Source organism: Pinus tabuliformis, chromosome 8 (genome assembly GCF_031772625.1).
Source record: "Pinus tabuliformis cultivar Carrire ecotype Pingquan chromosome 8, CPIR1, whole genome shotgun sequence".
Classification (NCBI taxonomy): Eukaryota; Viridiplantae; Streptophyta; class Pinopsida; order Pinales; family Pinaceae; genus Pinus; species Pinus tabuliformis.
The window spans coordinates 1,377,187,850-1,377,199,724 of NC_142294.1; the positions used below are offsets into that span (position 1 = coordinate 1,377,187,850).

The window sequence follows — 11,875 nt, forward strand, 5'->3', positions numbered from 1 at the left end:
TGAAAAAAATACTCTAACTCATATAAATATAACATTTTTTAATTAAATAATTTAATTGCTAAAATTAAAATTAAAATCATATTATCTATTTAATAATAATTAATAGATTTATATTTAGAATGTATACAATCAAATTAAATTGAAATACTAAAAACTTATTTCAATTCGTGAAAAAAAGATGGCTTTGATTCATGAAATGAACGAATATCTTGTATTAGTAAGAAAATTGAATTGCTTGTAAACTATGGTACATATTCTTGAACTCAAAATAAGAAACATAATTTTGAATTTAAAATAGCAAATATATAATAAATATAGCTGTGAGATCAGCCATTTCTTTTTACCCGAAAGTTGCATATATAAAACATGTAAATTTGACCGCGTAGACAATCACGGACACTCCATAGCCTTTCTCCAAGTAGCAATTCTCTATTGCACAGAGAAGTAATACACGGAGAGAAGTCCAACAATAAACCGTTGTTAATATAATGCGATCAAAGCGTTTGCAGATTTTCACCTCGGCTCTAGGATGCCTGATGAAGGATCGGCAGCTGCAGAGTGGATATCGGGTGGTGTACTAGAAGTTGCTGTACTGCCTGAGGCTCTATCAGGGGCAGGTACGCCCAGGCTATGCAGATCTACGAAAGCGGGGCTTGTGGGCGAAGGAAGATGTTCTGTCTCAGACGTCAGCATCGACACCACACGAGACATTGAAGGCCTCAACGCTGCAGCTGCTTGTGCGCACAGAAGACCAATCTTAATGACCCTAATCCCTTCCTCCCGCGAATAACTACCCTCCAATGTGGGGTCCATTACTTCCAAAGCTCTCTCTGCGTTATACAGTTTCCATGTCTGGCAATTGACCCATATCAACCAAGCATACAGCTTTAGTCACCAAGGAATCACAATTATAACAACAATTTCGAAAATATCTACTTCAAAGATGAGATCCAGAATGGCTATACCCGTTTGCTGAGAAACTCCGTGTCTTGAGCTGAACTCTGATTCTTTGTTCCGCTGATAATCTCAAGTACCAGCACTCCAAAGCTGAATACATCCGCTTTCTCTGTTAGATGTCCGCCGTACACGTACTCAGGTGCCATGTAACCTCTGCACAATACGATGTACAATGAAATCTCCATATCTTAAACGTCTCAAAATTATATGAACCATATTGAGGAGAGAATTCTTACAAAGTTCCTGCAATTCTAGTGCTGACGTGGGTTTTATCGTCTTCAAACAGTTTGGCTAAGCCAAAGTCTGTGATTTTGGGTTTGTGATTATTATCGAGTAAAATATTGCTTGCTTTAATATCTCTATGAATGATTCGAATTTCAGATTCCTCGTGAAGATAGGCCAGCCCACGCGCAGTTCCAACTATGATTTCATACCTTTGTCTCCAATCAAGTAAATGGCGTTTTTCTATATCTGCAAAACATACACTAAAAAGATTAGCAAGGTACAAAACAAACTCAAAACTCGAACAAATGAAGATCGGTGCAGCGATTAAAGAGGGAAAAGCAACCGTATATAATATTGTCTAGGCTACTGTTCCGGAGATATTCGTAAACTAGTAGCCTTTCCGAGTTTTCAACTGAGCAACCAAGCAGTTTGACTAGATTCCTGTGCTGAACATGACTGATGAGATTTACTTCATTCAAAAATTCGTGATCTCCTTGACTTGAACGTATTTTCAGCCGTTTAACTGCAACCTCTCTGCCATCTGGTAGATCCCCCTGCCGATCAAGAAGCATCATGCCAGGTCAAAAATAATTATATGGTTTAACCATGGTATCTACATTAAAATCAATTAAAGTGGTTGTAACACAAAAGTCTCACTTTAAAGACGGATCCAAACCCGCCTTCGCCAAGCTTTCTCTCTGCGTGAAAATTAGACGTCGCCCCTTTCAAAGTCTGGTATTTGAAAATAAGATTCCGATTCGGTATAGTCACGAACAAGCTAATTTCTCCTTCGTGTCCTGCGGAAAATAGTTACAAAGTCTTTAATTACCTTGCGAAAAAGAAATAGGAAAGCGGTTCATAATATGCAAGATAGCGGTCATTGAATCATAGCAATTTGAAAACCTCTCATTTCAGAAATACGTTTCCAAATTTTCCTTCGAGAGGAAAAAATCAGCTTGCAAAGGGATATGGCTGCAACTAATCCAACCGTAGCGGCTGCCACTCCCAGAGTTACCCAAAGCACGTTAGATCTCTTTGCTTCTGCAAATTTGCACAAGAAATCTCAGATAATTCGCACCAAATCTCAGAAATCTCACAAATCACCAAAACAAAATCTTTACAAAACCCCCAGAATATTCCTGAAAATTATAAACATGTGAAAGAAGATACTTGATACTCGAGGGCTTTCTGCCGGCGAGGGCAACGGCGACGGCGAGATAATCGGACTATTGAAAAATGGATAAACCTCGGAACGCACATAGCAGTTCACAGATCCCATTTGCAATCCAATAGCTCCAGGTTTGCAATAGGAACCTATCTGTCGCAAGTTAAAGCGTAGACACGCATCGCAGTCTTCTGTAGACAGATCTCCCCAACACTGCGCCAAGCTGTAGATGTGCTCTGTCGAATTATTAGGCGCAACGTCTTGCTCCGCAGCAAAAAATTTGGGAGCCTTCGTAGCTTTAGACAGAACCTTTCGGAGCATCGCCAAAATAGTAATTTCGAAGTCTGAAGGGCTGTTTTCCCCAGGACGGCATAAACGAAAGTATTCTGTGCTCTCATTAAATTTGTTGGAAAAACTATGATTGTCGTAACGTAATAAGCAGCCAGCTAGTATAATGGACCCAGAAGTTTGGATGCAACTTCCAATCGCGGCTTTTGCAGTGGCTACGCACTGTTTGCAATCGGAGGAGTTTAAATCTCCCCTGCATTGGGCAAACCCATAAACCCTACTGTGGCTGTTTTGCCCGTCATCACGACTAGATGTATTGAATCCACTCGTAGAAACGTTCCCCACCAGTGAATCCAGAACCTGGTTTAGATTACTCTGAAAAGCGCCACCGTCGGTATATTCGCTATTCTCACAATACCGTATAATGATACTATTGAACGGATCAGCAGCTGAGAGGGGCATAAGGATAGACACACTTACGATAAGGAAGAGGCTGCTAATTAACTCTTTCATCTTCATCGCCATTGTCCACGGGTTCCTCTATTCTAATTAGATGAGTGCAGGTGGTTCGGCAATGGCGTTGGCATGTTCAAGTTATAGCTTTCGTCTTCAGTCTCGTCTTCCAGGATCCCTTCAAGGTCGTCAAGGAAGTTTCGCAGATATCGTCTAATGCTTTGGTGGCTTCCGTGGAATTCGCAGACGAACGCGGGAATAAATAATCACTACATAGCCAAGGATCTCACTATCTATACAACTTTAAATTTAATAATCACATGTTTTTTTATATCAAAATATTATATTTTAGAGTTTAAAATATGATAATCGTGCCACGTCTCGGTTATTTTTTAATTATATTTAATTTAAGATTCCGTAAAGGTGTTTCCACGTTCAATAATTTTAATATTTTAAAATATATAAATAATAAAGGCAATCGGACATGGTTTTGATAAATTAAAAAATAATTTTAATATAATTTAAAAAATATAAATAATAAAGGTGATCGGACATGGTTTTGATAAATTAAAAATTAATTTTAATATAATTTAAAAAATATAAATAATAAAGGTGATCGGACATGGTTTTGATAAATTAAAAAATAATTTCAATATAATTTAAGATATATAAATAATAAAGGTTATCTGCATTTTATAGATGGGTTTGTTTTGTTGTTTTTCGGGGTTGTATTTGGTGATCTGTTTAAAACAAATTTGTATGTGGCTTTCTGCATATAATTCTTGCATTTACTTTATATAATTTTTTTTATATAAATATTCTTGTATTTACTTTATATAATCTTTTTTATATAAATATATTATATTTTTTTCTGAAAAAAATAAATAATAAAAATTATCGATAAATTAAAAATTAATTTTAGGTGATCCCACATGGTTTTGATCATTGTTAGCAATGTCAATCAAGGTGGTACCCATTAATTATTTGGCTTCATGATGACCCTTCGCAATTTGCATAAAAGTCATACTTTATACATTGAGACCTTCACAATTTGCATAAAAGTCATACTTTATACATTGAGAAAGTGATTGGCATGTGACGTTATAAAATACTAATATCTTCTCAATACTAATACTATAATGACTAGACTGAACTAGCGGTAGCCCGACACACTTTCAGAGTGATGATAACGAGAGGAATTCATGATGACCCTTCGCAATTTGCATAAAATTCATACTTTATACATTGAGACCTTCACAATTTGCATAAAAGTCATACTTTATACATTGAGAAAGTGATTGGCATGTGACGTTATAAAATACTAATATCTTCTCAATACTAATACTATAATGACTAGACTGAACTAGCGGTAGCCCGACACACTTTCAGAGTGATGATAACGAGAGGAATTCATGATGACCCTTCGCAATTTGCATAAAATTCATACTTTATACATTGAGACCTTCACAATTTGCATAAAAGTCATACTTTATACATTGAGAAAGTGATTGCCATGTGACGTTATAAAATACTAATATCTTCTCAATACTAATACTATAATGACTAGACTGAACTAGCGGTAGCCCGACACACTTTCAGAGTGATGATAACGAGAGGAAGCCAAACCCGTACCTTATTGAACTTCACTAATTAGCAGACGAATCAAACTGAACCCGCAAATATTAGGATTTTTTTGTGACAATTCACCCGAATTTGGTAACTATGGCTTTGGAGTTTTTTTTGGAAATTAGGCAATAATTTTCTTATCAAATCTTTATATTTTGTTTTCTTACGTATAGATTCACCACTCTGGAAAAATCTCTCAGCGCTTGAAACCTGGAAAATTCACAACTCAAAATTTCTAACCCATCCCTGTAAAATTTTGACAAACAAGACAGACAAAAAAAACAAAACAAACCTCCAGAACGCTATACATTATGATTTTAGAAGTTAAAAGCTTGAATCCTGAAATCAATAGCATTAGTGAGAGCTACATACCAAACAAATGCTTGTGAAGACCGTTATTCAGCATTAATTCGTAAACCAGCAAACGTTCGTTCCCACTTGTGCAACATCCGAGTAAACGAACAAGATTGCGGTGACGGACGCTCGTTAGGAGCTTTATTTCTGTCAGAAACTCCCGCACATGATGAGTACTCTCATGCCTTCCGTTCAGTCTTTTGACAGCAATATCCGTCCCATCTGGAAGTCTTCCCTGCTTACTAAACTCAAGTTATTATAACTGATCTGTACAGTGTAAATAAAGCATATATGTGGAATAACCCATCAAATACATGTTTCAAACTGACCTTATAAACTTCACCGAATCCTCCTCTGCCAAGCATGTTGTTTCTGTCAAAGTTTCCGGTGGAGTCACTCAGAACCTCGTACTAAAAAAGGACGTGCTCGAAATTGTCCTTTTCTGTTCCGTTCTCGTCTGCATATAGTACCATGAAAGCAATTTCGTCATAACCTCTAAATATAGCCAGGTTAAACAACTCAGCAAAGAAAATGTAATCACTATTCTCTTCCTCGGTTGCAAAATTAATAGGGAGGGCAAAACTATTCATCAAAAACTGCCAAATAAAATAAAAACACTATCTCTACGGTTATAAAGCCCTTGCCACGGCTTCACTATAATAAAGAAATAGTGGATTGAAACTATTGAAAAAATTGGGTTCCAAGCATAGCCATTATCTACCACGCTGCTTTTCCCTATACAAATTTATTAGTAAAACCCATAGATATTGAAAACCAAAAGCATACCCTCTTCTATCCATAAAAAATTTCAAAAATTTCATTCCAATGGATCAAGAATTTCATCTCTATCGATTCTTTTGCTTAACATAACAGCGACAAAATAGAATCGCCAAGATAAACCATGCAATCACTCTTTTAAAAAAAACATAAATTAAATTCAAAACAGAGAAAAACAAAACGAAAATAAAACACTGTAAAATCCAAAATGCATGGCCATGCAACAAAGAAAATAAACTTGAACAAGTAACAAGGCAAGCCAATGCAATGCATAGTATTGAAGAAAATGATGAGATGAAAGTGAGAATGCCCTTTGTGAGATGCTTAATACTAATCAGTGCTTGCCAAAATCCAGGGTAGAAGAACAGTGCTTGCCAAAAAGCAGTAAAAATATCTTCAAGAGTGACATAAAAGAATGGGAAAAAGCAGTAAAGCAACTCAACCGATATTTGGAAAAAGCAGTCACACTTCAAATCAACGGTTGAAAGTGTCTCACCTGATCCAACGGAGTAGGGTAAAAGTGTTGACGATTGTTGATGCATAGGAAGGCCTATCGGCCTAATTACATGACTAAAGAAATAAATGTATATATAACTAGCAATTGTCCCAAAAGGTACAAAGAGAGGCCAATAGGATTATTAAATTGGAATTGTTGAATTTTTCTAGAAGAGTTAATTGGTTTGTGGAAAACCTTGTTTTTTTGAACTGAATCATTGTGCAATTACTTTTCTTTAGATGTTTTGTTTATATCTATATTACAAGGAACACATCGAATGTCTTATTTCATTTTAGAGTAAGTTAATTACCCAAAATCAAGAGGTTAAGTTAATTACCCAAAATCAAGAAACCTCTATAGATGGCCAAGCATATACGAAGAATACATCTCATTCATATGCAATACCAAATCCATCTTTTCTTTTCTCTGAGTAAAATGTCAAAAGCATGAACACATACCATTTCATATGCACAATAAACCCAACTTCTGAAATTTCAATGCTTGGATGCATCCCATTCATATGCTACAGTAAACCCATATTTTCCTTAAATTTCAATCCATAAACACATCCATTCATGAGCCATAATAGAACCACAAAAAACAAAACCCCCTGACCCATTAATACATTATCTACTCAAAGAGAGGTAAGATGAAAGGACAACACTATCTACGGATCCTTCATGTCTCTAAAGGAGATGAGGAGCGTCCCGTGACCCATTAATGCATTGTCTTCTCAAGAGTGCGAGGTAAGACTAAAGAAAATCACTAGCTATGGATGTTTCATGTCTCCATAAGGCCTTGATAAATCTTCGTTTATTTTGTAAATACAATAATTTGTTTGTATTTTAACACTGTAAATACTAAAAATGAGCCCATAAAGAGCAGATAATCAAGAAAGAGATGCTTCAATCACAGATTGGAAATCAGGAATGGTGATTATTTTATAATGACCGAATCCACCTTCTAATAAAATCTTCTTCCATTCTTTCTCTGTTCTTTACTTCCCACCAGAGCAGTGCGCCACCATTACCAGAATTCGTGGCTACTTATATTGATCAAAAAAGGACTTGGAGGCATAGAATTTGCCATAGTCATATCTCAACCCATTTTTGTCGTCGTTGTTGATTTTGTCGGGCACGTATCGATCTTGACCAGAAAAGTAAGTTCCCACTGTATAATAATCGATCATGTTATCGCCTAGCCTCGCCTTCAAAACATGTTTGAGAGAGGGCCCAATTGCGGAAGTGTTTAGCCCCTTGGTCCCAGAAAGAGGAACAAGGTAAAAATTAGGACAGTCCCACATTCCTGTCAAGTTTGATGAATGTAAAGGATGCTCGGCCTTCACCCAATTGACAAAATCCTCGCTTTCGTATAACAGAGCCACCCCACTACGATTACTCTTATTTCCAACGACAATCCTCCATTTGTCATTCGTGTCTAGCCATCCAATGGTGGGATCCCTAAAGAAAGTCCCATTAATTCCATCGCTTTGAATCAGAATAGGATTCTGAGGTATCTTCACCCATTCCCTCAAAAGAGGATCGGAGATATTCTTAGGAATGGCCACGTTTTGCACCTGTTGGGATGAATTGGCCCATCCAATATAAAAAATTACAGGCTTGTCTCTGAGCAGTAACGTCGCCGAACTGGACCAGCAGCCCTTTATATCATACCATTCGCTCAGAACAATGGCAGGAACCATTGAATGCCAGTTAATGAGATCCTCAGAAACAACATGCCCCCAAAAAGTATTTCCCCACATTGCTTCTTGAGGATTATACTGGTAGAAGAGATGGTAAAACCCTTTGTAGAACATGGGCGCTGCAAAACGAACCCAATTCGATTTCATCACAGAAAATTTTAAATCTGAGAACTATTGAATGAATGAATTGAAGAGGAAGGAAAAGGTCACCATTTGGGTATGTTGGAGGTTTTCGACATAGTCATGCAGACAAACACAAACATAGCAAAACAGAGTTAGTAGATCGACAATAATGTCAAATATAGGGTTGTTATGGAAAATCTGGAATAATATGGACTGTACACACCATTCATCCAATTATTTTGAGGATGAAAATGGTAAGCTATGCAATACCGATTTGAACATTTGTTCTGGTTGTGTTGACAGTACGTTCTAGATGAGAAACCCACATAACAACACAAATGCCTAAACAGAGCCCTGCCAGAGCTATGAGATAGATCGGAATGCCTCTAACCCATGACCCCATTCTGTGACCAGAACCGAATACACCAAATGCTATACGTTCACATGCTCTTTTATTTTATAGCACCGGCCATTAGATTTGCAATCGAGTGAAGGATGATCGTTACTAATCAGTGCTTGCCAAAAGCCAGGGAAGAAGAACAGTGCTTGCCAAAAGCCGGGGAAGAAGAACAACAACAACAAATGGTAGGGAAAAAGCAGTAAAAATATCTTTAAGGGTGACATAAAAGAATGGGAAAAAGCGGTAAGGCAACTCAACCGATATTTGGAAAAAGTGGTAACACTTCAAATCAACGATTGAAAGTGTCTCACCTGATCCAATGGAGCAGGGTAAAAGTGTTGACGATTGTTGATGCATAGGAAGGCCTATCGGCCTAAAAATGCATATATTCAAGTATGAGGATCTACTAGGATCTGTGTAAAAACAGAGGCCAGGTAGCTTTAGAAAATTGTTACATATATTGTTCTCTAAAATAATTAAATTATATTGAACAATATTGAGTACAAAATATCAAAATAGACTCTAAACATGAATTGTTATATGAAATAATTATAAATGTATAGAAATAAAACAATTTCACAAAATGTTAATGAAGCATGTGAGCCAAAAGAAAGGATGTCAAAACTTATTAATTCTATTAGTCAATGGTCCATGATAAAATTCATAGAGTTAATCATTTTGTTGTTCTTTGACCATCAAAGTCCCAAAATCCAATACCATGTCTTTTTTTAGAAAGACCATTTGCTTGACTCTTGAGTTTTCTAGAAACATGAAGCACTAAGTATGAGTAAAAGTATCTTTTAGCTTTGATATTTCTTCCCAAGGTAATAGTCTCATGTTGTGGCAAGTGTAAGTCCCTTTGACCCAATTTATAATGAACATAGAGTCTCTAAAGACTTGTAAACGATTCACTCCTTTCTCGACTTGTAAATGATCCACTCCTTTCTCAATTGCAAATATCAGTAGCAATTTTAAATATAAGAGCTTTGCATAGTTGTTTGACCTTGCTCCCAAGCCCATTTTTAGAGAGAAAGAAGGAGTCTCTGAAAGATGAAGTACAAATCCTCCACCACATCCACGACGATCTCCTTGAGAATCCCTGTCAAAGAATGCCCAAGGATGTGATCTATCAATGAATACCGGATTGAGAATTATATTATTATTGTCCTTTTGGTCCTTTTGGAGAAGGTAATAAATAGCTAAGATATGTGTCATAGAAAACTCAACAGGAATGAGACAATCTTCAATGTATGTTAACTCTATTTCTTGTGATCCAAAATCCCCAAACTATTAAAAGGGGTAAGACTCAATGTGTTTTGTTCTCCGTCAATGAGAGACATTGAAACCAATACTCCATTAACTCTTCACATGACTAAATACCCATATATCTGAGCTTTGTCATAACATATTTCCAAACAACTTTAAAATAGAGGCACAACAAGAACAAAGACCTAAGATATTCTTCATCAGCTCTGCATAGAGCATGCATCTTTCAGTACCTTGAAAACATCTCCTTGTCAAATTGGCCCAAGATGACATTTTGTTAGCTAGTGAACACCACATGAAAAGTGTTAATTTTGCAAGAACTCTAAATTTTCCATAAAAGTTTCCACTAGTCCTCATGAATATCTTATAATTAATCATAAATAAGAAAGGTATATCTAGATTTTGGCATATAAACGCCATGAGGATCATGGGACCAAATCAACTCATCCTCCTCATGTACTAATTTGATATGTGATGCATGTAAATTGCCAATATATCTAGTCTAGAAATGATGAAGGTGCAAGGGTATGCCTAAATGATTAGTCGAGACCCAACCGTGAGTCCATAGATTAGTTTTTCTTGTATATACAAATTGGCTTAGGGAAACAAGGCCATTGACATAAAGGAATTCAATCAATTTTTTTAGAATTCTGTGACCATTAAGACTTCGAGTCCAAGGATTGAGACCAACCTTTAAATGTGAGCCATCACCCATTTTCCGTGCAAAGCCCAAATCAATCAAAGAGAAAGAGGAGAAAACAACTTTCTAGATGATAGAAACATTGGTTTTTGGTTTATTGGGTAAATGAATCGAGTTGTCTAACTACAAAGGTTGCATATATTTCATATACACCACTTCTGTCCAAAGAGAGTGAGTTTTTAATAAACTCCGTCTAGCTTTAGATGCTAAAGTTTTTGAAAACAAATGTAAGTCCTTTAAACCCTAGCCTCCAAAAGATTTAAGAGTTATTATTGTCTAGTTTACCCATGGAAGTGATCTGATGAACTTGACCATAGAAATTTACCACGAAGTTTCTTTATCTTATTTAAAATATCACTTTGAATATAGGAAAGTGGCATTTAATAAACTAGCATTGCATCAAAGACTGATTTGATAAGAACTAGTCTTCGAGCTCTAGAAAGACATCTTAAGATCCAGTGTTTTGTACTCTTCTTGATTTTTGCTATTAACCAAACCTAATTTGCAACTTTATATGTGTTAGTCTTTAACCCGAATCCCAAATATTTCAATCCCACATCAATCTCAACTACAACAAAGGGGAAAGTACCTTGATAAAAAAGCCAAATCTTCAACATTCATCCCATAAATAAATAAAGTTAATCTTCATACCTGTAGTAGTTTCAAAGAGAGCAAGATAATTTTTTATGGTCATACCATCTCTAATTTTACCATCAAAAAATATAAAGACATCATCTAGAAATATTAAATTTGAGGCGTAGAGCCCAACAACTACACATAATCCTTTTAGATAACCCCTCCTTTTAGCCTCCCTAAGAATTCAATTTAACCCTTCAACCGTACCAATAAAAAGAGCAAAGGAAATAATGAAAATCCATGTCAGAGACCTGTTTGAGCATGAAAAAAAATTAAGGTTGATCCATTAATAAGTATAATGAAGGAAATAGAGATTATGAAGCTCATAATCTAGTTAAAAATAGGAAGACTAAACCACATATGTGTAAGCAATAAACGAATATAGATCCAACTTACCAGATAATTTGCTTTTGAAAGGTCAATATATTCAGAATCACACCTTTTATATTCCTTAATTTTAGACAATGTAGTCCTTCCTAGGCTACTCCAATAGCTTCATGGATCTAACACCCTTCAAGGAAGCCAAACTACTCTTTTGATATCGCTTTAGGTAAGATTGGATTGAAATGACAGACTAAGATGTTAGCAATGACCTTATATACACAATTGCACAGATATTGGCCTTGAATAAATGACATTATATACATAATTGCACAAAGATATGGGCCTTGACTAGAGTTTGGGAAAAAATTTCATAATTTATTTGT

General features: G+C 35.9%; 2 protein-coding genes and 1 pseudogene across 2 annotated transcripts; all 3 read right to left on the bottom strand.

Moving 5' to 3' along the window:
• Positions 1-315: 315 nt before the first annotated feature.
• Positions 316-1,986, bottom strand: LOC149240637 (cysteine-rich receptor-like protein kinase 42; the record flags this gene model as incomplete). The annotated part of the gene is made up of 5 exons (XM_089367338.1): positions 316-852; positions 966-1,110; positions 1,194-1,428; positions 1,526-1,736; positions 1,840-1,986. Coding segments are annotated over 5 exons (1,077 nt in total), but the record flags the coding sequence as incomplete, so codon positions are not given.
• LOC149240638 (antimicrobial ginkbilobin-2-like protein) lies at positions 1,878-3,309 on the bottom strand. The gene is made up of 2 exons (XM_089367337.1): positions 2,353-3,309; positions 1,878-2,223 (listed from the first exon to the last, which is right to left on the bottom strand). The coding sequence occupies exons 1-2, from the start codon at positions 3,158-3,160 to the stop codon at positions 2,060-2,062; spliced, it is 972 nt and encodes a 323-aa protein (XP_089223463.1). The 5' UTR covers positions 3,161-3,309; the 3' UTR covers positions 1,878-2,059.
• Positions 3,310-7,383: 4,074 nt separating this feature from the next.
• On the bottom strand, positions 7,384-8,569 carry LOC149240639 (beta-fructofuranosidase, insoluble isoenzyme 1 pseudogene; annotated as a pseudogene).
• Between the last annotated feature and the right edge of the window lie 3,306 nt (positions 8,570-11,875).